Here is a 27,708-nt window from a genome sequence, read left to right on the forward strand (position 1 = left end):
GCCAAAGTGAAAACAACTATGTAACTTGGTATTTAAACTCTGATTTTATTATAGGTAAGAATAAGCTAATCACATTTCCTTGCTCAGTAACCTTCCTGTTTAACTTGCCTTTGTTTAAAAAAGACACTTTTTTACATACTTCCTCTTTAACTACATATGCCCTTGCTGAAGTGGAAGATGACTCCTACACTGGACCTTAAATCAACAAGGACACATCTTGATTTTAGAACTACTCGGTTGACAGTCAGGCACTGATAACTATTTGCAAACTGAATAAATTTGATCAGCTCCTAGAAAGAACTTCCAAATGTGAAATGTCTTTTTCACCCAGGCTTTCCTGCCATCTAAGCTTCCCACTACAGCTACTCTGGCACACGACATCCGTAGTATCATCTGCTACTCAAAGACATCTGAAACATTTTAGCACAAAAATTTTATTCTTTTTCTACAACTTTATATTCCAGTGCTGAAACGCTGCTCTGAACAGTTAATTTGACCTTTGAATAGATATGCCTCAAAAGTTAGTATAAGAGGCTTTCAAGACCAGAGACACTTGGTAGCAATTTTTCAGCACTGCATGCAAAGATTTAGCCATGAAAAACAGTGGCTTGATTAAATCCATGTGCTCTACACTGAAAAGAACACTTGATAAAAGTCTGATTTCCATCTCTCCAACTATACATTATCCATTAACTCTAAAAATATATACATCTATATATTTTGCCTGCTGCTCCAGACAGTGACATCAGTTCTTCTGCCAGTGCAAAGCCACTAACGGCAACGGAGTCTCATCCCTGTAATATCAGAGGCACGAAAGAGCAGAGATCACTTCTGGTACAAAATAAGATTATGTGAGCAACAGGCAAATATATAGGACAGCTGAAGTGAGCTGTTGAACAAAAATAGTAAAACAGACTGAGATTTGTCCTTGCGGTCTGGAATGGCAGATGTGTGTTAACTGAAACAATAAGAGGTGATACATCACAATCTTAAACAAGCACGTTTAGGACATGGTACAAACTAATTACTCAGAACGGATTCTCATGTATGTGCTCTCTCTGAAGTTATGAATTGATGAGCTTTCTAGAAAGAAAGGCAGCAGAACATAGCACTGAAGAAAATTTGCTCTGCAGTCACTGAACTGCAAAAAAGATCACTCAAGCTCATCATTTATTTAACTTTATAATCATGAAGGCTTCAAGTTACATACGATGGTTAAACTAAAGAGAAATGACATCACTACCAAGTGAAACGAGAAAGAAATGATGTGATTTCTGAGGAGGGCAAGCCAACAACCTCTTGCCAATCTCAAATTGCTCTTTTTTTTCCTTTAGTTCTGATCTCTATTGAATAAGTAATATCCGCTAACAAATTTCCATTAGGTTGCTATCATGCTTAATTTAAGTGAATGTCGAAGTTTTCCATATACTTTACGAGCCCGACAAAGATTTGCAGTACGTTAACAGAAGTGACTTGACTCAGAAATCCTGAAAAGGGTTCATAAAGAGGTTCTGCAGAACAGCATGATGGGATCCTTCCAAAACACGTAGCATGCTGCCGCCTTGTGAGCTGAGCACTCGCGCTACAGCCCAGGTAGCACATACAACCCATAGCACAACGCAGCTCAGTGAAAACACGTAAGCAAGATTTTAGCATATTTCCGTCTAAGATAAAATGTATACTAAATACAGGAACCCTCGTTAACACATATGAAATATGCTGCCCCCGCCCTCTGCCCGTGCTCTTCAGTGCTCCGTGCCAGATTCCGTGGCAAGCCACCACCGCAGCGTTCCAGACGGCACTATGAAACAGGAGCGAAAGCACCCCTTCCCCTCAGGTTGCCCTTTTCCTTTTGTCAGCTTGCTTATAAAAAAAAAAACCCAAAAACTATTATTGTCACCAAAATGCATCTTTATCATTGATTACTGCTATTCCTCCTTACTCCTATGGAATAACACTCATTAAAACCAACTACTTTTAAAAACAGTAGAAATTGCCAAGATATAGAAGAGAAAGTTCCTTATTCATACCAAAAATTTCGTTACCTAAGCCCTTTGCCTCGGCACAGCCATCTGCTCCTACTCGGCATGATGGAGGGGTTAGCATTACAAGCCAATTACCTAAAGACCGATTAAAAGGGCTTTTTGGCAGATAAATTCTCAGTTACAAATTAAGTACTGGCATTACAACTTAGATTTGACAGTGGTGTAACTCAGGAAGTAACCGGTTCATGCTAAGATTAAACTGTACCTCAGTAAGAAACATCCGAAAAAAGAAAAACCCCAGCTACCAAAAAGAAGGGGAAACCCACACTACAGGATCCTGGATAAATACAAATACAAAGCAAATTCTGAATGGAAGATTCTGTTCATAATAGAAGAACATTAATTTTCAAATATCTTATAATTCATTATTCAATGTTCTCAATCTGCTACATTCTTACAACTTTCTATTACTTAGCTGTGAACCTAAAAGGTTGTTTTGTTTTGTTTTTTTTTTAAGATAAAGGTTATATTTGCACAGTGCTTCCATGGTTCTCATTTTTTAACATAAGTAATATTCACAGCCTGCATAAAAGCTTCTATTTGCTGTAAGATCCACTAGGTTTTGTGAATAATACATAACTAGACTAGAGGGAAGCCACTTCCTAGTTTATTAGTAATCATTTTATTTCTAGCACACTCAGGTGCTATACTGGAGAAAGTCACATTGCACTTGAAACTCATTTAAAAAGGTGAGAAGGAGAGAAAGACAGTCTGAAAGGATTCTTTTCACAACTATTTGGGAAGATTAAACAGTCTTTAATCTACTCCTTGTCTACTTTGGTATCATACGGCATGTACCACCTAACCTGGAAGTTAAAATGATCCAGTTTTCACAGAGATTTAGAGCTAGACTGAACTACATTTCTAAATTCATTTAAATATTTGTATTTCAAAGGCACTTAAGAGTTTCACGCATTATTAGCTACATATACAAACGTCATGCAGCGCTTACCCTTTAGAACATTTTTCCTGCAAAAAAGGAGCCTCATATCAATGGTTTCCTTTTTCTTTCAATTACAAGTAGTGGCTGATTATCAGTGATAAGTGGACGGAGAGGAAAATGTAATAGGTAGCGCTCTATCTAGCGTTACCTTTTTAGGATTGCTCAGACAGTGCACAAGAATAGCAACTTCAAAATAAAATATACAAGTATCTGTACGAAAAGTATCTACCGAAGATTTCACCGTTTTTAATGCACGGAGTAGAAGAGGAACACTAATCTTACGCAAAACAAAGGAAAAGCGTTACGTGCTCTCCCTCCCTTGGTGCCGATGACACCAATCTTTGCGCAAATCATATTGCCTAATTCCGCTGAAAACAATCTTTAAAAGAAGTGGTAGGCAGTTTGCCATGCTATCTAGGATAGTTTTTAGGAGAAACTTATTATCAGGAATACCCAAATTACTGACTGTTACCTTAAAAATAAAACTTAACTACAATTTTTTTTTTTTGACTTTTCAAGTGACTTAAATGTCTCAGAGACAATTTTTCCTTCCTCAGAGGGCAGCTTTTTAACCCTGGATCTGACACAGAAATGTGTGCTTGCATTTAGAGAACAGAAACATTCTACCTCTTACCTAGTACTTTTTTCAAATCCTCTCCTTTCCCCCCAAAACATGCCCCTTTCAAAGTCTTGTATAAACTCCAGTTTTACTGTTTGAGGCGCTTAAAAAAATTTAGACATTCAGGAAAAAATAGATCACTATTAGTATTCAAACCTACTCTAAAGCAAGCTACTTAGAGAGAGAGTTTATGCATTTAATTACATGTTTAGCTGGCTTACATTTTACATTTAAAGGAATAATTTTCAAGCATCTTTGTAAGCTAGCTTCCTGAAATAATCTCATTACCTTTTAATAATGCCTTATTTTTTGTGCTTTACCGGTTAAGCAATTTCACTGAGTACAACAGGCAAATCAAAATATAAATGTGTTTTTGAGACAGAACAATGAAAAAACCGCAGATAATTAAAAGAAAACTTCTAGTATCCAGATGCAACAGAATTTCTTTACAGTAATTTTACCGAGCAAAACACCTACAACCAGTCTTCGTTTTCCTCGACAGGACTTTCCTGAACACCAGAAGACTTTTCCTATTTTGCGCAACACTCGTGGTTATTTAAACTAACCCGTGACAGAAGGCCTTTTTCTACCCTTTTCCACAGGAGTCACCATCATACTGTTGGGGTAAGCGCTTACATTATCACAGTATTGAGTAAGCCACCAATTTAGTGCCATACGAGTACAGAATTAAAAAAAAAAAAACCCTCCTCACCTCTAAGAGCTCGCTGTTTAAGATGAGGACCTGCCCGGGGCAGGGTGGCACCGCGCCGGCACGCCCGAGCTCCGTGCAGCTGACAGACTAAGGTGCTCTGCCCAGCCTCATCAGCCCCGCGCAGAGGAGCTGCCTTGGCTTTATCAGCCTGGCAAATACGCTCTGCTGCAGCTTACCGCTGAGTTTCCAAAGGTGCCTCTGTCACGGCTAGCTCAAACATCTGCGCGTTCAGAGGTCATGTAAAACATTTATTTCAGGCACCATACAACTTCTGCATTAAATAAACATATCTCTATTTCTGAAGGATGCCGTTCGGGTCACTCTCACTTCAGCTAATTACCTCGCAGACCAGCAGCGCGGGCTAAATAAAATGAAACTAAACTAATGAGCCAAGAAGTGACAATCGGCCAAAATTTATTGCGTTCCAAGCAACACTTTCTAGCTGTTTTTGAAATTTACCTTTCAAAATCACAAACTAAGTGCCCTGTATACCTACGCTTCTCATCATGGTTCTCCATACTGCCAATTCTCCATCTAGTCTTCAGAACGTAAGGGTTGAAGAAAAATCCAAAGACAGAGATGAATGTTCTCAATGTTCATATTGAACATTGCACATATTTTACTATTTTGAACCATTGCTATATTACGTATAGAAAATCTCTGAGATACGAATGCTTACAAACATAAACAAATGATTGTGAAGAACGTGTGGCGTGAACCTTCCACTACAGTCCTTTTATTTTCAGGAAGAAATAAAAGGAAGAAATCCTTTTATTTCTTAATTTCAGTTATTAAGAAAACTGAAATCTTACTAAAAAGGCTTATACTGAAAAGCTTGTCATATATATCACAAGACCAAGTACAGTTTTTAGACGTTTAGACATGCATATAAACAACTCTTCCTTCAGATTAAGGAAAACAGATGGCAGATCTCATACTGCCAGAAAACTAATGCTTTTTATTTTCAGACCTACAATACTGCTATAAAAATCCAAGATAAGGATCCCAATCACTCTCGGCAGAATCATATTAAGGTGGTAAGTAATGATTATTGCTGAGAATGTAAAGGTAGGGACTGACTTTGATTCACTGATTCATGAAATAACCCTAGAGTACGACTGCTTCAGAAATTGATGTCTTTCATTTTTATCTTGAAGACTACATTGGCTTATGGCTGTCTGTGTTGGTAAAGTTTTTAAGGTGAGCAGCTGATTCTCAAGAACTTGAGTTTTAAATAAAATATCTAGTTTCCTAGTGATCATGACACAAACAATTACAAAAATGCAGTCTTGCCTTTCATATTTAAAAGAACATAACCAAACTAGCCTTTAAAGTTACTAATTTTAAACCCTGGAGTATATTATGAAGTGTACACATTGAGAAAAAGCATTCCTCAAAATATATACACCTTAACACAAAGGCACCCTGTTTCATAAACGGCTGTTGATCAGAATGCCTGAATTTTCATAGAGAAAACTGCTACTTAGGAAGAGCTGAAAAAGCAGACAGAAAAGTCCAAGTGCAAAACCAAAATTATTTTAAAGAAAGAAAGATGCTCCTAAATCTTGAAATCATCAGATGATGTCAGTATGTCAAAATTGACAGAAGTTTGATAATTACATTTCCCACTTTTTTCAAGTGTAATTTTGCAAATTAACAATTTAAATTGGTCACGTTCAAAAGCTTCTATATTGCCATAACGAAAAAGATAAAATTCCTTCTTGTTCCATCAAAGAGTAAAAGAAGATAGCATTCCTTAAAAGAGAAAATCTTACCCTTTCCCACGTAAAAGACAGACCTAGTGCATCAAACTGTTCTCTCATGTGTTGAATATTACTGTAAAATAAAAAAAATTTTGCATCATTTAAAAAGATTAACGTCATGTGATCATATTTACAATCAGGTGCTTCTAAAGTTCTCAGAAATCAAGAGCACTAGTTAACCTCTAAATCCTACTATCTCACTAACTGTCACACTCCAGGAACTCTTACAATACTTATCTTAAATACTCATTTTAAAACTCCCTCATGCATCCTGGTTTAATTCAATGGCTGTGTATTCAAGAAAATTATTTTTTTTCCCTCTTACTTCAAGCATAACTGAAAAGCAAATATAGCACTTCTGGTTGAGGGAAACGTTCCTGAAACATCACTTTTCATTATTTTTAATTACCTTTACTGCAAGAGAGCCAAAGAGCCCTAAGAACTCTTCATGATGCACTAGGATGTGCCTTCATGATCAGCTTATGACTCTATCCTGGCTGCACGTTCTCTATCCAGTCTCCAGCAATACCATCTCTCAGAGGAAACACATGAAAGATCTCTCAACGTGCAGCTCCATGAAACAACCGAGCTTTCAAAGCCAGAAGGGAGTATTAACAATTACACTTGACTTCTGCATAGCACACATCATAGAATACTGCAGCTATTTAGTAATCTGCGCATTTTTGGAAGCAGTTTTCAGATGCACTAGCGATTCCCCTGGGTACAATATGCACTCCTTCTAGTATTTCTATGACTGCACAGCTCTAGTTACACTAGGAGAGGTTTGACAGCAGAGTCATATCAATACAGGTATATCAGGAAATCCTCTTACGGAGTCATAACTTCTGCTGGAAGAAAGAGCACTTTCAGTAGAACTGCTTACACCAATTCTAGACTCCAAGTGTATCAACAAAAGCATTTCAAGTTTGAGCGTATTTTTTACAAGGCTTCTGTCACTATATATATAAAATATGCATGTGTGTGTGTGTGTGTATGTATATATATATATAAAAATCAAAAACAAATGCCAACTGGCTTTTTACCAGCAAAAACTTCGGTGCTTTGTATAAGTAACTCTGGCTTCAAAATCTTGTGGTTTTTTTCCCTAACTTTGAGAATGTAAGAAGCAGCAATCAACTAGAGCTCATTCTAAATAATCTCTTCAGAACATGACGATGATCTGAAATTTGGCTGGTGACTCCTGAACTGAGTTAGCTGGCGCTTACTAGGGGGCTGTGTGCCCCCTTTCACAAGGGTGGCTAGCTCTGCTCCAGGGATAACTACAACACGTCAGGTTGCTATCACAGCATCAAGTCCAGAATGCAGCAGCATGATACTGGTGCAGGTTTATTTTTAATTTTTGAGCTACAATTTATGTCAGCTCCACGCACAGTTCAGTCATCCCTGCTGCAGGCATGACAAACATTCAAGACAGGGTCAGAAGAGAAAATGAGAGACAGCAATTACTTCAGCGATCAGAATTTAATCTGCCTGTATGATGAGTCATCTACCTTCCTTAGCACAATCAAAAAATTGGGTACGTAAATAATTTTCCTGTTTGGATGTTACTATAATCATTCCCAATAATGATCTGCTAACTTGTCTAAAATCAGCTACGTTGTTATAATATCTAGTTTTAAGAGTTAAATAGTCTAACGATAATCCTTTTTCAGTACTAAGGAAATTTTCAAGGCAAAATTTTCTTCTACTATAAAACATCTTGTACCTTACTGTTTTAAGTGTATGAAAAAATATGCACCTATTAAAAAAAAAGGGAGGCGGGGAGAAAAATACAACAACATAGAAAGTAGCAGAAGAAAATCAGTTCAGACTGTGCCCTGCCACACACTTTTTGATATAACCCTGCAAATTGCTTAGGGTACAATTAGATGAAACAGGCTGAGCTGATCCGGCAGGATACTACTGCCCTACGTTCTCACCGCTTTTCTATGGTGAGCCAATTCAACTCATTAAATTGGCAGAACGGCTTTCTTCTGGGTTAGCAAGCTGAATCAGTTTGGCAAGACCTCATGAGTGCCAAAGCTATCCAATCGGTGCAGAGGGACCACGCAGTAGGGAGAACGACAAGAGAGTTAAATATGAGGCACTTCGATATGACAGACGCCTAGATTTGTTTTAGAAGTTAGCTACAGTAGACCTATTGAAGGAAGACAGAAATCATCAATTTACTGTCCATATTCCTTAGGAAGGAAATAATCTCCAGTAACAAAGGCAGCACTTTTGCCCAGAGCAAGACACTGGTAGGAGAATTTTTGCTAAGAGTCTGTCAAATGTTTCCACCTACCCAGAGGTTTCTAATTTCCTTTTAACTACTGTCACATACAGTATGTTTGGTCCACAATATACTGTGCACAGTGTTTTTTCTGACTGTCTCAAAAGAAAAAAACCAAGTTTTTTGTATCTTGAGGGTAACTAGTTCTCACCCATAGCCTCATCTAAATCATACAAGAAAAAAATTAAAAAAAAAAACTCTAGGATAAACAAGCAATAATTTGTGTAGAGGGCAGCACATGTATTCTCCCTAACTGAAATCATTTGTCTGCACGTTCTAGTAGGGAAAGTATAAAGTGATCCTAATACAGTATCAGAAGCATGTACAAATTTAAAAGAAACAGCACTATCAAAGGAAATGGATCAGAGTACAAAAAGTTACTACAGCTAGGTTATTTCACTCAGAGCACAGTAAACAGCATCACTTAGAAGAACGCTTTATGAGTCATTTATAGAAATTAGCATTTACTTAGGTAACTGTCTACTCATTTTAAGGAATACTAGGGGAACATAACACCTAATTTTGAGGTCTAAAGCCCAAAACTTCCACTGAAATGAGCAACAATAATGACTACTTATCATCTTCCAAGACCAGGTCTCAGATGAAAAAAAAATGTTCTTCCTCTTTCACATGCTACTGAAAACTGCTAGCAAACCTAATCACGTATCTCATCGTTTTCAACTGTGTAGTCTATCCTAAGGTTTGACTCACCATAAAAAAAAATCTGATTTATTTCTTACTCCCTTGTGCGTTTGGGAAATGTCACTTTTACAATATCCTACCCTTTTAAAAGTTAAAACTAATCAGAAAAAGTCCTACCCTTTTAAAAGTTAAAACTCATCACAAAAAGAACCTTGAAAATTACATTGATACATTAAGCTTTTGAAACTGAACTAACTGCACAGTCCCATACAACATTAGCAAACAGCACTAGTTCTTTCTGTCCTGTCTTTCTCCTGCTTCTACTGGTTTGGCTTTGTTTTCTTTTTTTATGAGGGCCAGAGTACAGATATTCACAACAGAAATGTGACATTACTTAAATCCATTAAAATTACCTTTGTGTCCAGCTTGCAGGGTGCAGACCATGCTCAACTGCAGCATTTTCCGCTGGTAACCCAAACGCATCCCATCCCATTGGATTTATCACCTGTTAGCAAAAGATAAAAAAATGATCTTATGTAACTTTCTGGAATGGCATCAGTAACACACACAAGCCTCAAAATAACGAGGAGTTTTGCATTTCAGCATCTGCTTTGCCTCATTTGAGCCTCTTCAAAGTATGCCTACTAGGGCTGGTCTGTTTTAAAGGAGGAATATGAAATACACTTGCTGTCTACAATTTGATGTGAGAGGGAGCTTAAAGTATTATGTAATAAATCCTCCTGACTCTTTCAATACTAGGTTAGCAATGACAACACCAATCCTTTGCAATTCGTGTGGTGGTCAAAGCTCGCATTTGTCACTACCGCTCAGCGGAATCAAACGTTCGCTCCCAAGGAGAAGAAAGCATACAAAACCGTTCGAACCAAGAGCTTTATAACTGTACCTGATGTGGAGCCTACTAATTTCTTTTTCCTTTTCTTTAATAAAAAAATGAAAAATACCTTCTGATTACCCTAATTCCTCCAGGTAATATGAAGAGAGTAGGGGAGAAAAGTCTTTGTCACATTTTACTGAAAATGTTTTTGTAAATTTTGGCTGAGGATCGACACAACATATTTCAGGGACATCAAATAAATGACAGAGGAAAAAATGTTTACTACAAAATACAATAGATAAACTCTGTTGAAATATATACACCTCTTTCCTATTAACATGCAACTTGCTGTGAAAAATCACATATCTAGCAACACAGTGGGTATTCAAAAGAACAATGTAATAACCAGGAAACGAATGGTCAGCCCTTAACATGCTGTCATTAAATACAACACCTATGCACTGGGTACCGGGTAGAAGTAATGCCATTTCTCAAACCTACAAATGTGCTATATACGCAGTCATTATGTTTGAAGTTTAACAATAGCAAAACATGACTGAGTAACATTTAAAAGGTTGTAAGAGATCAAAATTTTTGCCCCTTAAAAAAAAACACGTATACAAAGAACTTGTTCTCCGTTAGTAGCATGTAAGCACAGGAGCAACAAGAAAGAAGGCCCATAACATTTAGTCAACAAAGTTCAGAAGTCCAGCAATATTTATCTCATAAGCTATTTCAATGCAGAAAAATGTATTTATTTCTGAAGCATGAGCAACTTTTGTTTTGAATTATTTTTATTCTTTTTTGCCATAACCCTCCAATCCTCTGACTTCAATGGATTCTTATGCAAAAAAAATGTATAGACATATTTATAAATGTGCCTTTGGCATTAACTCGGGGTAAAAGCAACAAGGTTTAACAGATGTGACTCCTCAACGTTTTAGTTTTTAATACTGAGCTTTTTTAATACTGCTGTATTTCATCATTCTGCTGGTGCAGGAGTATAACCAAAGGCATTAAACCATGTTGCTGATCAACCGTGACTTAAGCCAGTATAGTAAGTGCCCAAGCACAGCACACTTCTGATGTGTAAATCCAACAGAAATAGGAATGCTGTTCTGTGTTACAAATTTTCCCCATTATCAGCTGGATTATTATTTTTCATATCACAGTGTCAGGAAATATAAGACTCACATTTCAATTCCCCACTTCCTCACATTATAAACATTTCATGGAAAATCTCATCTGGAACCTAAACTACTCGACAACACCCTGTTGAAGCTTGCCTCTCTCCAGCCCTTCTTCTCTCCCTTCCCCCATCAGTAGTCAAAACTATTAGTATAAAAGAGAAAAAAATGTAAGCTTTACATAAACTAAAATTCTCTTCAGAATCTTTAAGGACGCACTAAAATATTAGCTTCTGCAGCTAAACTCTTCTTGACCAGTATTTAGTGTTGACCACCTGGCTCTGGACAGAAATAATGAAATAAATCGGACTTTTTTTCCCCTGTAGAATACATATCTTCCCTTTTCCTGTTTCTTTAGACAAACAGACACATCCCTACAAATACCTTCTTTTATTACAAGCTGATGCACATTAAGTGGAATTCAAAAAATCACTCTTGGCTAATTTTTGTACATTTTGGCTTTTGAACATCTGCTGGGTAATAGCAGGGCAGCCAAAAGCAAGGCATGGTCTCATTTCCCATGCTCATGGGCAAAAGGACGTGGGACGAATAGCTCCTCTTCTGGCTACAGACTCCCAAAAGGGCAGAACGATGCACCAGTCAGCTCACGTGCAGACATTTTATCGCCGTACCCTCAGTGTTAGCAGGAGTTATCTGCTCACACAGATCTTCCCAATTCTAGCATGTCCATTAAAAATATTATAGACTAGATTTACTTAATCACATTCAGAAAACAACTCTATTTAGCAACCAATGGCATTCTTCAAGCGAAAGGGCTGAAGAAACACACGAATTCAAGCTTCAGCAAGAAACCTGAATTTAAAGAGACATATTAAAAATATCCTCAAATTAATCTCCAGGATAGATCTATTTGTGTAGTTGCCATAGAGATGAATGTAACATGCACAGTGGGTTAGAGAAAACAATTTCAAGTTCATTGTCTCCTTTACTTCTCTACTGCAAATGGATTTGAGAGGTTTGTGAAATGCAATTGTCTAATCAATAGGTCAGCTTCTTCCGGCTGGATTGTGTGCTATGTATCTACAGTTAAAATGCCATGGCCCCCACACAGCACTTGGCATTACCTCTTAAATCTACTTAGCCAACATAAAGCACAAGGCTGAGTGTAACTACATAGTTTTGAAAAAAACAGCAAAAATCTCAAGAGACATGGAAGAGCGGAAGAAAATATAAAACTAATATCAGAAGATGGCTGAAATAATACAGGAACAGTTCGTCTGTCCTGCTTAAAACAGAAAAAATAGGGAGAAAGCAATTTTGAAGAGCAAAGGGTATTCCTTGCAGTTCATTGATGGCTTGGTGATAGGCCACAGCTAGCTGAAAACACAGCTGCCTCCTCCAGCATTACAGATGAGCAAAAGAAAAGGAAAAAAAGTAATCCATCTGCTTGAATGCTGACTTGATTGCTTCTGACAACAGTCTCTAAACCTTGGATGAATGAGGCATCAATTCTGCTCACTAGAGTGACAGTTCTTCCCAGCATGGCTTCTCTGTACAGGCAATATTTGCTCTCTAAGTCACAAAGAGAAAGAAAAATTAATAATGAACATATTTTGTAACAAAGGAGGCCTGCATAAGTCTGAGGATGTCTATCCCCATTAAAAGAAGGCAGATTACAGTTTCAAAGGCAAATTAAGACAGCATAAACCAATACTGTCACCAAAGGCAGCCACGTGTGTCTGAAATCACTCCTTTCTTGCACGGAACGCTCCCACTGGATGGGCACATGAATCTGTGTGTCTTCAAAATGAACCGGAAAGGTAAACTCTTCCTGGTTAAAACTACTCAGTTTTTTTGCTAGGTTAGTCTTTAACCTAGAACACCTGGCTTAAGAGCCTTAAAAGTGCACATGATGAGGCAGGATCAACCATGAAAGACTACAGTTTTCTATCACTGAGCATGCGGTGTTTTACACAACACCATAAAGCTGCAAGGAAGCGATTCACTAGTACCTTGGGAACAAAGTGCTTGGTAACTGCCACACTGAGTGGTCTTTTCAGGAGCAGATTATTGAAAAGAGCAACAGTTGCATCTTGAAACACTTTAGATCATAAAGATTCAGACTTTGTACTAGCTCATAGCATAGCACAAAGAATTATTTCACAGCATGGTCAAAGATCTCTCACTAGTGATGGCTGGAGCTCTTTACGTGACTGTGGGACTTAGTAGAGGAAGACATGGTAACTCCATTAATTCTTTTCTGAGATCTCAGCTCTCCCCTGCAGAAGGTTTTCATCTTTTCACTGCCCTAACAACCAGCCCGTCACACTGACATTACTAGGTGAGATCAGTAAGTGCTATAAAACACAAAGCTGACAATAATCTTGTAACACTCAATTCTACAACTCCATCAACGTGACTGGAAAAAAGACAATTCAACAAGCTTTTCTTAACATTTGAGAGGAAACAAAGAACTTGTTCGCTCTGCTGATGTGCTCCGTATGCCTCAAATTATGACCAGAGATCTGACGTCTCTCTTTTATATCCAGATCTCAGTTTTCTGAAGGACAGTACAATGAGTGTCAAAGAAATGCCTGTAACTAAATATACTATTTCAGAGGAGTGTGAAAAGAGAGAACAATCGTAAATGAAAACCAAGAGGCTGGATGACAGACCAGTGATATGAACTATAGCAAAGCCTGCATTCCCGTTTCTGAACACAATCTCACGACACGCTTAACATGAACTAACCACAAAATGCTGACAAAACGGGTGATCTGTGGTCCTGAGTTCCAGCTTCTACAAAATAGCCCTGGCCCCACAGGCAACGTTCTGGCATCTTCCTCTTATTTCATCTCACAATTGTGCAACCAGACAGGTAGGGCCGGTGGCTGAAGAGGGGAAGGGAGAGTAGCGCTGCTCCTTCTGCCGGCTGCCTGAAATTAGACTGCACTGAACACGCTGAAAATCTGATCTGTAGAGCTACTGATACAACGACATTTTTAAAGCAGGACTTCCAGGTGAACGTGGCCCAGACTGCCTTGTAAGTGCAGCAGTTAATAAACACTGCTATGCAACAGGTAAAAATCCAGCAGGCAAGGCACATCTGGAAATAGATTAAAATTATCAAATTTTGACTGGTGTGAATAATTTAGCCAGCAGAACTGTTTCAATGATTCTGTGCAATGATTCTGCACTGCCTATTAGCACTCTGATAAGGCGCTTTTCAAATTAAAAAATAATCAAGCCACACAGATTTCTATCAAAACACAATAACTCTGCTTCCATAACGCTCTCATTTATTTCCTGTTCTCAGAAGACACAAAATATGAAAAATTACTCTATGTCCGCCCAGTACCACAAACGTTCAGAAAACAGGCAAGTCTCTCACCTCTTTAATCTCTCACATTCTTACCTACCTTAATTGCATTTAATATCACATTTGCTCCCTCTTTCTTTCTAAATGAAAAAAGTGAGCTGGTTAACACCTTCAGTACTTGCTTCCAGAACACTACATTCAAGTAAAACTTAGTTCACATAAGATATGTGTAAAACTTTCCGCTGAATTTGATCCATAGAAAAAATCTGGCAAACGGGCAATACATCTTCATGAAAAAATGGTAGTGATAGTTAATGATGATCAGAAACCCAGCCTGTACTGAAATAACATATCCTACTGATGAATTCATTGTAAAGTTTTAATTAAAGGCTCTTCAGGTTGTTTTGGGATATTGTGGAAATATCACTGAATATATTCCGATCCCATCTACCAGGAACAGTGTAAGTATAAATGAAGAAATTCCAATCACAACATACAGGAATTTCATCCTGAATTGTCCAATGATCATTCTTATTTCTGTACAACATGACAACCTCACTGTGCTATCAAGTTCAATCCATAATTTTACGAAAAAGATATTACAGAAACTATTGAACTGGATCACTCTGTGCTTACTGATTGCCACGAGAACTATTCTTAGTCCTCAGACAAGCATAAATCATCCACTCTAGAATTTATTAAAGACACGGTACTTCTTCCCAGAGCAGTGGCAGACAATAACTGAAAATCACCATGAATATCTCCATAATTTGTTTATGGCACTCTCAAATAATCAACAGGACATGCCTTAACTTCTTCCAAAACTTGTACATTTGCATTCACAACATGCATGTAAATTCATAAGAAGAAAACACAACCAGAAACTTCAAATTTTAGTTCCAGGTTGGTTCATTAACAGATACAAAACTGTAATTTAAGATACACAAATTACTACTTCAAATTACTTTTAAAGAAGTATGCAACAACATCAGTAACTAGAATTCTCCACAGGAAAAACTCTATTTGCCCTTCAAGAAAAATACTAGACTAAACATATTCTGGAACTGCATTCATGCTAAGAAACCTATACTGTTTACAGGTCCTATGCGAAGACTTTTTCTTCATATTTCATTTTCAGTAACTAGCATGTAAACAAGCTATCCTGTAACAGATGTACTCCTGAAGTCATTTACCCTTAATTCAAGTGCCCGATAGTTCCAATTTTCTGTACACTGTTGTCCGATATCTGAGGAATACTGGAACCACTGATAATGCTTCACTGGTCAGATCTTAAGATAACACAAACTGGACTTCATCACCAGTTTGTTCAAGGCAATGTTCTGACCCCGCATCAATACACCTCCGATGATTACCTCTGCACTGCAAACCACACATACCCGCACCTTCTACTGAAAATACTGCAAAGTTTATCACTCATCAGCACACTAAAAAATGCCACTGTGTGTTGAGAGGTTACTTGTGCATTGAATCCCATCCCCATACAACATTTAATAAATGACCAGCCTTTCATGTATTGCAGAAAAGGCTGCTGCTTATTAAGTCATGTTTGCTCATTTTCAGTGTCATTTGTCATTCACATCAACTGCAACTCCATGTTCAAAGCAATCCTTCTTCCAAAAATGTAAGAAAAGCAGGAAATATAAGGAGCAGCAAATATTTGTTTTCATATTTGAAGCGTTGCTGAAGTACAGCTTTCTCGCAAATATCAGCAGGTTTGAATGCACATTACCTCTCTAGCATATTTTAATGAAAAAAAAAAGATTCTGTACTGCTAGAAGTATGAAATACTAATGTTGCACTTTGGAAAAGCATAAAAATGCATCCAAATATTCAACCCCTTCCCAGTTAAGATATCATACTACCTCTTACATGATGGAATTAAATGAATGCATTTCAAATTATGGATCCAATTTACTAAAGGAGCTCTAATTCCCTTGTGAAGGCATGCAAGCTTATCCTTAAGTATTATATCAAATAAGCCAATTCCTTGCTTATTCAAACTAAATCAATACCAAACTAATTTACTGTTTTCTCATGAAGGCATTCTCTAAGTAAGAAAAAAACATCTCCACTTTACTCTTACTTAATATATACACTATAATGTACAAATGACCTTGCTTCCCTGACATTTTCCTTTATTGTATGTTAGATAACAAATACACTTTTCAGTCAGAGGTTCTCCCTGGGAACTGTGAGTCTGAATATTTTTGCTGTATTTTTCACCGTAAATACTTGTAATTCCTCATTGTCTAACACATATTTTCAACACCTGCCTATAGTAGTTAGGTAGCGCAGTTATATGATTTGTCAACTGCTGTCAGTTCTACATCTCTATGTAGAGATATAGCCCATAAGATTATTTTCAATGGATCTTCATTTTTGTTCATTTCAAAAGGATAGAAACAAAGCTTAAAAAGACATTATTACTTACAAATCTTTAATCCTAGATTTGTCTTGAGTATTCACATTTAACACAAACGGTCAAAGAGGTTCCTGCAGAGCACTGATGATAATTTCTTGACTCAGGTGGTGGAGACACCAACGAGGAGGGGTGCAATCCTAGACCCTGTACTAACAAAGAAGGTCTAGTTGGAGAGGTGAAGGTTGGGGGCAGCCTTGGCTGCAGTGACCGTGAGATGGTGGAGTTCAGGATCCTACAAGGAGGGAGCAGGGCAATGAGTAGGATTGCAACGCTGGACTTCAGGAGAGCTAACTTTGGCCTCTTCAGGGACCTACTTAGGGGAATCTCATGGGGTAGGGCCCTAGAAGGAAGAGAGGTCCAAGAGAGCTGGTTAATATTCAAGTATCACCTCCTCCAGGCTCAAGATCAGTGCATCCCTCTGAGGAAGAAATCTAGTAAAGCAGGCAGGAGACCTGCATGGCTGAGCAAGGAACTCCTGGCAAAACTCCAGCAGAAGAAGGAAGTGTACAGAACGTGGAAAAGGGGACAGGCCACTTGGGAGGAATACAGGGACGTTGTCAGAGTGTGCAGGGACGCGACAAGGAAGGCTAAGGCCCAGTTGGAATTAAATCTGGCAAGGGATGTCAAGGACAACAAGAAGGGCTTCTTCAAATACATCAATAGCAAAAGGAAGACTAGGGAAAATGTCGGCCCAGGCCAGGTGCCCTGGTGACGAAGGATACAGAGAAGGCAGAGTTGCTGAATGCCGCCTTTGCTTCAGTCTTCACTGCTAAGGCCAGTCCTCAGGAATTCCAGACCTTGGAGACAAGAGAGGAAGGCTGGAGAAAGGAAGACTCTCCCTTGGTCGAGGAGGATCAGGTTAGAGATCTTTTGTCCAAACTTGACATCCATAAATCCATGGGCCCCGATGGGATGCACCCACGAGTGCTGAGGGAGCTGGCGGATGTTATCGCTAGGCCACTCTCCATCCTCTTGGAAAGGTCCTGGAGATCAGGAGAGGTGCCTGAGGACTGGAAGAAAGCCAATGTCACGCCAGTCTTCCAAAAGGACAAGGAGGAAGACCCAGGGAACTACAGATGAGTCAGCCTCACCTCCATCCCTGGAAAGGTGATGGAACAGCTCATCCTGGAGGCCATCTCCGAGCATGTGGAGGACAAGAAGGTGATCAGGAGTAGTCATCACGGATTCACCCAAGGGAAATCATGCTTAACGAACCTGAGAGCCTTCTCTGATGGGCTAACTGGGTGGGTAGATGAGGGGAGAGCAGTGGATGTTGTCTCCCTGGACTTCAGCAAGGCTTTGGACACTGTCTCCCATCACATCATCCTAGGCAAGCTCAGGAGGTGCAGACTGGATCAGTGGACGGTGAGGTGGATTGAGAACTGGCTGGATGGCCGAGCTCCCAGGGTTGTGGTCAGTGGTGCAGAGTCTAGTCGGAGGCCTGTAGCCAGCGGTGTCCCCCAGGGGTCTGTACTGGGTCCAGTCTTGTTCAACGTATTCATCAGTGACCTGGAGGAAGGCACAGAGTGTCTTCTCAGCAAGTTTGCTGATGATACAAAACTGGGAGGAGTGGCTGACACACCAGAGGGCTGTGTTGCCATTCAGAGGGACCTGGACAGGCTGCAGAGCTGGGCGGTGAGGCACCTCATGAAGTTCAACACAGGCAAGTGCAGGGTCCTGCACCTGGGGAGGAATAATCCCATGCACCAGGACAGGCTGGGGGCTGACCTGCTGGAAAGCAGCTCTGCCGAGAAGGACCTGGGGGTCCTGGTGGACAAGTTGACCATGAGCCAGCAATATGTCCTTGTGGCCAAGAAGGCCAACGGTATGCTGGGCTGCATTAGGCAGAGCGTTGCCAGCAGGTCGAGGGAGGTGATCCTGCCCCTCTCCTCAGCCCTGGTGAGGCCCCACCTGGAGAACTGTGTCCAGTTCTGGGCTGCTCAGTACAAGAGAGACATGGAGCTCCTGGAGAGAGTCCAGTGAAGGAACTGGAGCATCTCTCCTCTGAAGAAAGGCTGAGAGAGTTGGGCCTGTTCAGCCTGCAGAAGAGAAGACTGAGAGGGGATCTGATCAATGTGTACAAGTATCTGAAGGGAGGGTGTCAAGAGGATGGGGCCAGTCTCTTCTCCGTGGTGCCCAGCAACAGGACAAGAGGCAACGGGCACAGACTGAAACACAGGAAGGTCCATCTGGACATGAGGAAAAACTTCTTGACTGGGAGGGTGACAGAGCGCTGGACCTGGTTGCCCAGAGAGGTTGTGGAGTCTCCTTCCTCCTGGAGATATTCAAAACCTGCCTGGACGTGATCCTGGGAAATATGCTCTAGGTGACCCTGCTTGAGCAGGGGGGTTGGACTAGATGATCTCCAGAGGTCCCTTCCAACCTAAACCATTCTTTGATTCAAAATACATTCATTTCTACCTACATTTTTCATTGGAAAAATTAGGAGTCCCTAAATTTTCAAGCATGCAAAACTAAAGCTGAATTTCCAGGGCAGGGGGAAAATTGATACAATTAACTTTAAAATGATGCGCACTGAGGGATTTAAAAGAATATTCTGTTCTTTTTTTTTTTTTTTAATGTATATAAGAATTCCAGTAAAGTTCACATGAATACAGAGAAATAATTTTTTCTTGGAGATTTCAAATGTTGTGTATAATATGACAAACATTTCACAGCCTATAACCATCACTGTAAAGAAACCTTTAATAGATTAGATAACTGTGGCCATCTCCAGAGAAAACATCAGGAGACAGATAAATTAATTGGGAGGAGAAAATCAATTATGAAGACATTAATTCTAACTGATGTAGGAATTAATATAGCTAATAAAGAAAAGCTTTTCTTAAAGTAAAAGTAAGTTTAAGCAAGTAAATGTACATCACTGACACAATAGCTCTGAGTTTGACATACTTGGAAAATCATTTGAGAGACCTTTTATATCTCCCTAATGGTACATGAATGTTGAATTCTTTGGCTGCCCACCTTTAGTCATAAATAGATGTGCAAAGTAGTTAACACAAAGGAAGATATACTTATTTATAGCAATTCAACATGTTCTACAGGCACTCTAATATCTTTTAAAGTCATTTTTACATGCAACGTAAAAAGAAGCTGGAAGGCAAGATTTAAAACTTTGTATTACAACTTGGTTAGAAAAAAAGTCTTTCTGAATTTTTCCAGAAAAAAAAAAGCAATTGTGGAAATAAAAACTTGCTTTCATAACAGCTCTTGCATCACATTGCAACTGTATTATTTTTTCATTTTCCTCAGAGGTTTCTACTGAGGGTGCTCCCTTCCCTTGTATTCAAAAGCTAACACCTGCAGTATCCTACTGGAGGTAGACAATTTATTTTCACTTTATTTATTTCAGCCAGTACAAGAGGGAACATATTTTCATCTTCCTGAACTGAAATCAAGTAGATATCTCCACTATTATTGATAGGAGCTGACCTACATGCTAAAACAACATCTCCAGTGGCCTTAACTTCAAGCAAAAATCTAAAGTCTCATCAACAACCCCGTCAGCTCAACAACCCCGTCAGCTCAATTTTTAATGGCATGTAAATTCTAGTCAATCAGAAGGGTCAGTATAGATTACTATTACTATATATGTGTGTTCTATATGTGTGTATACACTTTTAAAGAGAAAAAGCAAAATCAGTTATTCCCTTTTCTGGTAATTTTAAAAGCATGAGAATGCATTTCGGTAAAGCAGCAGCACATCTTTGGTGTATTTATGCCAATGATGAACATACCATACATAATGAGTATTTGGAAAGGCAGTACACTGAATAATTCAGGGACAATACTCTGGGACAAAAGTTTCATGGAAGGCTATACATCCAGAAAACACTATACATAGGCAGCATTTGTGGCAAAGAAATTGCACTTCCTAGCATGACCACCAACTAACATTTATTTCTCAATTTCATCATTTGCTTTCTTTTGAGGTTCTATTTCCTATATTCCTTACTGAGCTGCTCTGTTTTCCTCATACATCAGAAATAATTCTTTTTTGAGCCTCCTGCTAGATTCCTACCCATTCCTCTTTCTTTTTATTTGTTCCCTGCTCCAAAATATGGTATCCTCTTTCCACACTCCTTCCAGCTCCTTTTCAGATTCTTACTATTTCTCCCCCTACCAAATGTTCTTTTCTCCCCGTCAGCATGGTAATGACCCAGGCCACAATTCTTCTACACCTTGACTACGTCCTTCAAATTTTACCCACCACCCTCCCAAATGCAAAAAGCCAATTAGGTTCCCATTCTCAGGCAGCAGGGACATGGCTCTCCACTGTGTCTACTGGAGAGAGAGAGGGGAGCGAGGGAGGAATGAGGAGGCTTGGGGAGGACTGCGAAAAGACAGAATGCAGTAGGAAAGCAGCACTCCTTGCAGAGGCAGCCAGTAGTTAGTCCTAGCCTACCTCATAGACTTGTGCCCTCAAGAAAACAGGGTTTCACATGTATGAGCAAGGCTGAAACAGGCAAGCCAAAGGCTTATGCAAAACAGAAGCTTCTGCAGCTATACCCATGTGACATGCCCTCATTCACTTGACTTACAGCCCTCCTAACAAACAGTTCCCCTCCCTGCTGGCACAAAGGAGCAGCGAGTTCCTCCAAGTCTGACGAAAGACAGCAACAGGCTCTCCGGAGCAGCAGAGGTGAAAGGCATCTGGATCGACTTCTGAGGCATCTCAGTTTTAGGCTAGCAGCTACAGGATATTACATTTTTCTTCTGTCATATAAAAATTTCCTGCCCAGACAGTATTAGGGTCGTGAACCTCCTCTCACAGAAACAGTGTGGCACCCACCTCATTGATATTCAGGTGGTCACATTTCAGACTGTTTGTAAAGCTCTGTTAGCAACAGTGAGTTCTAAAGATCACATCTCTTAAAAAAGTCTCAACTTCTAATACCTTCACAAGCTCCACAAGCCATCGTCCTATGTATCTGCAGCATATCTTCCAATCTAAGCTTTCACTTGCACAGATTTTGAAAAATACTAATTACCTGACCAATTGTGAAATTAAAATACCAGGAAAACAATCATATTGCAGTTCTTTTCTTACCTGCATCCCTCTCATTTTCTGAAACCGAGCTACTGCATCACTGATGGTGTAGACACGAAGATGGCCCATGTGAAGTTTTCCAGAAGGATATGGGAACATAGAAAGCACGTAAAATTTTGGCCTTGATTTCTAGAAAGGAATTTTATAAAGTTATAACCACATGAGTTAGCACTTAATTTGAATATAACATGTGCACATTACAAACTCTACAGTATCGTTAGGTGAAACGAGGTTCTGCTGGAACAGATCCACATGAGCACTGAATTCCTAGGATCAAATTCTTTGGGGCGGCAAATGGAGACCTTTCACCAGATGTGGCTGCTGTCTCTTCAATCGATATTGGTATTTACATAAAATTTGAAAATTATGTTTTTAATCAACTTATTCAGCTGAAGATACATAATCGCAGCCTAACAAATCACTATTCCTTACTACAGCAGCAGTAACTGATTATCTGTGTGCTCCTTATCTGTCCCATCAATAAAGGAAAACATGGCAGATTAAAAGATCCTCTTCACAGTTTAAATAAAATGCTTTACTTCGCATTTCCAATGAACAAGGAGCTCATTCATGGCCAGCTGCTTTTTGTTAGCTGAACTTTGGTAACTCACTGAATGATAAACTCAATCACTTGTAATTACATGAACACTCACTGAAGTGAAACTGTTCAGTTCCACTACGCTGTTAGACAGAAACACACTATCTGCAGTGACAGGATCTTGCAGTGAAATCAGTGAAAAGAAAATAAAACATTTTCATTTTGGTAGGTTTGAATAAACTGATATAATTTTTCATTTCCTCTTTGTAACTTTTATTGTCCATAAAAATTACTCCTAATACGACATCTTAATTACCATTGAGTTTATCTTTGATACTTATCTTCGATACTTAAGTTCTTCCTTTATTTTTCTTTATTTATGTTAATAATGCAAAAAAAAGCTACCATAGGTAGCTTTTATTATTCTGAATCATACTCTATTCGCATTAATCAAAATTTTTTCTTTTTTTTGCTTTTGTTCAATAGCAAGCTTAGGAATAATTTGAATACTTCATTGGAGCACTCTATACAACTTGCATCCTAGTAAGAGATATTACATTTATTTCAATGGTGAGGATAAAATAATAAGCATTAGCATTAAAAATCCCTTTTGGAATTTAGCAAATGCATGATACATATATGACTAATACATACGTATGTGTTGTCGTCAGATATTAATAAGACACAGGCTTAAATTAATGCTTTTTCTGCTATGCGTGTGCATACACACAATCTTCATCTCAGTTTTCTTCTTCAGAAAAAGCAAGGCCCTTCTCTCTGACAATTTGATAGAATCCATTTTCTGTTGGAGATGGCACATTTGAGGGAAGAAGAAGAGCAAACAAGAAGAGGAAAAAAGAGATTTTATACCTAAATGACTGAGCGTAAGTATGAAGGGAAAAGAGTCAAAGACAGAGATTGCAATTGTTTTCAAGGTTCTTTATTGTATGGGAAAGCACTTTTTTCTGCAAGTCACTCGTTTTTCCTAAGATGCTGTAAAACAGAAAAAAATCTTTAAACTATCACCTTTCCTTAACACAGATTTTAGAGAGTAACACAGTGTCAAGCATAATTGATTTTGTCATAATCACTGGGAACAACCTGTTTAGAAAACTAATTATTTACAACATTTCTGAATGCAAAAGATGTTTGTTTTGTTACTTTAAATAATTAATTCCTGAAGTGTGGTACAATATTGGAAGAAATTAATGATTATTTAAACACTTTCTAAATTTCCAAGTTGATACTTTTCTGCAAAGCATGCTTTTACTTAAGAAAGCTTTTCCACCTATTTCAACTGTTTTTAATGATCTACTACCACACAAAAATATTATCCTCTGTAGTGCAGTATATAGCTCAGCACTGTAAGTCAACTGTATTAAATGTTTTCAATATTTTTCTGCTTGAGAAAACAAAAATATCAAATTTGCAACATCAATATGCAATTTCCAAATTTCTCATAATGCTTACATCAGTTTCTGAAATTCTGCAGAACTGATCCTTTATTCTTGGGAACCACCAATTTTCAACTCTTTTTCTTGTCTCCAACCCATAGCTTTTTTCCCATTTCCCCGTCTCACTGTAGATAGCTCTGACGCATGCAGGATCCAGTCGTGTCTGCCATTTAATTAATCCCAAGAAGCCATGTAGTTGTTTATTCAAACACGAGGAACAAGTGCCAACTTTCTGACAAACTGACTGCATTCTTAAGGCTATGCTGCGTGTTCTGAAAAAGACAGAAATATATATTTCAATCTACAACATGTAACTAGAATTCCGTTGTTATTATGATTATATAGTAATTTAGTAGCTGCGAAGCACATTTTACCTTGGCTTAGATTACGTAGCTGCTTTCCACAGTATCTGCATTCTATTCCCACGCGTTAGAGTTATAAAAACACTTATTTTTTAGTTGAGAGAACTAACAATGGCCCTCGCACAGGACAGTAAAACTGAGCAAGCCTATTAGATTAAGTTCAAGTTATGTTAGATTTCTTCTCTAATAAGATGCAACCCGTGTATTCAGTCTCCCAAAAGAGCAGATTAGTCAACTGAAGGTTCAAGAAATCAGGCTGACTGAACGGAAGAAGGTGGCTAACAGGGTTTTACTAACAATTTAGAGTAAAAATAGGAAGAGGAGGAAGTTGGATAAAATTATCTTGTAAAGCTACCAAATCTGTCATCGCTGTAAAGAGATGGAGGTGGATGACTATAATTAGTAGATTTCAAATGGTACCAGAGGATATTCTAAACTAAGTATTTTGCTAAGGGCTTCCCTACCAGTATACTTTCCTGCAAGAATTATAAGGCAAATTTTTAAGTATACTGCTCAGAAAAGGGTACGATATAACAGTTCAAGCAAGACCAATTCTGAAGAGATCCAATTCTCTTTCAACTAAAAAAATCAGTCAAAAAACCTCCTTGCCTGCTTCAGATTAAGTATTCTCAAGTAAAAGTACTCAAAGGTGAGAAAGATCAATTAGTCTGCAAGTTCAGGATAGGTCTCATTAAGATGTTTACTGATTTTATCAGATTTTCTTTCTTATAATAGGAAATACGACATAAAAAGAATCTACCATGAGAAGTTTTCTTTCCCCATCTCCACGTCAATTTCCCTTTTTAAAATCTTGTTTATTTACATCAATATTTCCTACCCTCTACAGGCTCCTTCTCAAATATTGACCTATATATTTCAATGCTGTCGCAAGCTAGCTACTTCAGTTAGATTCATAATTTTGCATGGAAAGAGTCACGCTAATAAAAGCCCTGTGAAGAGAAACTCTGTATAAGAGAACAGCTCTGCTACCCTTCCCATACAATAACACCACTATCAATAGAAATCATTTTTAGGTCACTTAAATTACATACCCGCTATAACTAATGGGAGTTATAGTCCTTCAGTATATACCACATATGCATACATAAGCCCTCCTTCCCTGCACCATTACGTATCTGCATCAGAGATATATTTTATCTGTTATTTATCAAGCAGGCTCTTTTAAACATTCTCCATTTACATAAGTCATGCCAGTGCCTTGAATTTTTTGTTGCTAATCTCTAAAACCTCTCTTATTTCTAATAACAAGAAATACAAAATTGAACAGAGGTTTCCGAATGCAAGTGCACAGAGTTATTCAGGAGGCACCTAATTTCTTCCCCTCCATACTCTGAGGCTTACTCATACAGCTCAGAATTACCAAGGACATTCGGGTGCTATACTGTTTTACTTTTTATTACTTACTTTCTTATTACTTATTTCTGTTACTTCTATTAGTTTTATAACAAAAACAAGTACTTTTCCTTCCTTTTGGCATTGCTAATTTGTTAGCTGCTTTAATTTGCTTGCTTGCTTGTTTGAAAACATATATGCACATGAATCCTTCGCTCAAGAGACAAAGGAAAAGCACAGGCAAAACCCCAGGGGTCTGTGTCCAGCTCCAGAGAAGCCTGCCTGTCAGTGCATCCCCAGGAAATGTTTAGATGACCTCACACCCCTATAGGTCAGACGAGCAGGAGTGACACGTATGGGAAAGGGGCTGCAGTTTGGCTCAGGTAGACTTAAAGCACAGCTCATTTAAACATAGGGACTCACCAGATGAAAAAGAGATCTAGAGTCTCTTTCTTGCTCCCACACCCGCTTATATACAAGATCCAGATGACCAGCAAGTCACACATTAAGCCAACTAGTGACACGTAGCACAGACGTTAACAAAATATGAAACGTGGTGCTAAAGAGTTTTGCCTTCCCATGGTTAGGTGTACAGGACTAGGGCGCTCAGCATGCCCTGCTTCGAGAAACCCCAGTGCAGCCTAGTGCAGGTGTCGGTAGGAGACTGCAAGGCAAGAATGTCAAATCAAGGCAAGAGGGCAGTAAGGCGCTGGACAGATGGAGGAGACATTAACCCAGGTTGAGATCTTGGTTTGGCAGGAGGTGGTAAATACACAGAAGAAGGAGGAAGCCTTAACTAAATTAAGGTATTGAAAGTTGCTTTGCATGGGCCAGTACATTTCACCACTCTTATCAAAGAGGCCAAATGAGAAGCCTCAAAATAAGACTTTTGTAGATAGCTCACATCATAACCCCATGTGAATCAGCCATCCGAGTTTCTGAAAATATCATGAAACAAGACTTCCACTGGCTGAATACACTTCTTGGAGGTCCTGCTGTTGAGAAACGTCTCCCCATTCACTTCCTCCTTCAGTATGCCTGCCTCATCTGTTCAGATGGAGAACACCCTAGGGGCAGGACAAAATATTCTTTGACAGGTAACAAGCAGAAAACATAGCAGCTGCCCCATGTCTGAAATCCAGTGCATGACACCTAACACATCTCTGGGAAAAGCAAGTAAGGCGGGTAATTAGATTTCTTTTATTTTCTTCTTTTTCCCCTGAGAAGCTCAAACTTGAAGAGCCTCTCAAAACCCTTTTTTATTTCCTCTCCTTTTAATTATTAAGAAAAGCCCCGACGGGGTGGCACGTTGCTGGAGAAGCAGGCGCAGGAGCAGGCAACTGCCTCCAGAGCGCGGAGGAGAGAAGTGACGGTGGGGCAGAGCGCCGAGGACCGGGAGCGGGTGCTGCGGGGCAGAGGACCGCTGCGAGACCTGGCTACCGAGCGGGGCACCGACGGGGCGCTGTGAAGAGGTGGGGGGGGGGGGGCGCAGCTGCAGGCTCTGGGGGGGGGGGGGGCGAAGGCCGGCACGTGCTCGGCGGGCGGCGGTTAGAACCGTTGGGCTGAGGGGAGGCAGGCCGGCGGCTCGCGCCCGCCGACGCAGAGACCGTTACCTGCGCGCGGGGACACGCTGCTGCGCCTCACCCGCCCTCAGCTTCCGCCCCTCTCCCTGGGCGCCGCCATCTTCGTCTCTTTTCAGCGTTGCCGGCGCTGGCCTCGCCGGCTGGCACGGCGCCTGCGCGGCCTCCGCCCCGCCTCTCGCGCACGCGCAGCAGGGCGCTGTCCCAGCCGTTAAGTGGGCGGGGCGGGGCTGCCGTGGGGCGCAGCTGCCGTGGGGCTTGCGAGGCTCGGCTTCCTGCTGAGGCCCTTGAAGGGCATCTCCCTTACGTGTGTGGAGTCAGCAACTACGTGGGGAGGGCAGGGGAAGAGCAGGAGGTCGGTCTTTCCTCACGCATTGAGCCCAGGCCTAAAGGAAAGCCATTGTGTGAAGCTGTAAATCTTAAGGTTAAGTTTCGTTTTTTAAACCTTGGGCCTCAAAGTGCACAGAATGGGAGAAAACTGTAGTCCCCAGAAACGATTCATTTTGCAAATGTTACTCAGGTGAGAGAAAAACTACCCATGCTTAGATCAGGTTCACTCGGAGCCTTTGTTTAAAACGTTCCTGGAAA

General features: G+C 39.6%; 1 protein-coding gene across 6 annotated transcripts in view; it reads right to left on the bottom strand.

Moving 5' to 3' along the window:
• Positions 1 to 27,332, bottom strand: part of LARS2 (leucyl-tRNA synthetase 2, mitochondrial) — a 94,343-nt gene extending 67,011 nt beyond the window's left edge. For 5 of the 6 annotated variants that reach the window (XR_011139737.1, XR_011139736.1, XR_011139735.1 and 2 more), the window contains exons 1-5: positions 27,154 to 27,332; positions 23,842 to 24,097; positions 21,834 to 21,962; positions 9,431 to 9,522; positions 6,095 to 6,155 (exon numbers count right to left, since the gene is read on the bottom strand). Coding sequence is in view for 2 of the 6 variants with exons in the window: in XM_068935653.1 (XP_068791754.1) it covers positions 6,095 to 6,155; positions 9,431 to 9,522; positions 21,834 to 21,962; positions 23,842 to 24,075 (516 nt within the window). In the remaining 4 variants the exon portion in view is untranslated. Of the gene's footprint in view, positions 1 to 6,094; positions 6,156 to 9,430; positions 9,523 to 21,833; positions 21,963 to 23,841; positions 24,098 to 25,963; positions 26,205 to 27,153 lie in introns of all 6 variants that reach the window. The other variant, XM_068935654.1, reaches the window with a different exon arrangement.
• Positions 27,333 to 27,708: the final 376 nt, after the last annotated feature.

This window comes from Struthio camelus, chromosome 2 (genome assembly GCF_040807025.1).
Source record: "Struthio camelus isolate bStrCam1 chromosome 2, bStrCam1.hap1, whole genome shotgun sequence".
NCBI classification, from domain to species: Eukaryota; Metazoa; Chordata; class Aves; order Struthioniformes; family Struthionidae; genus Struthio; species Struthio camelus.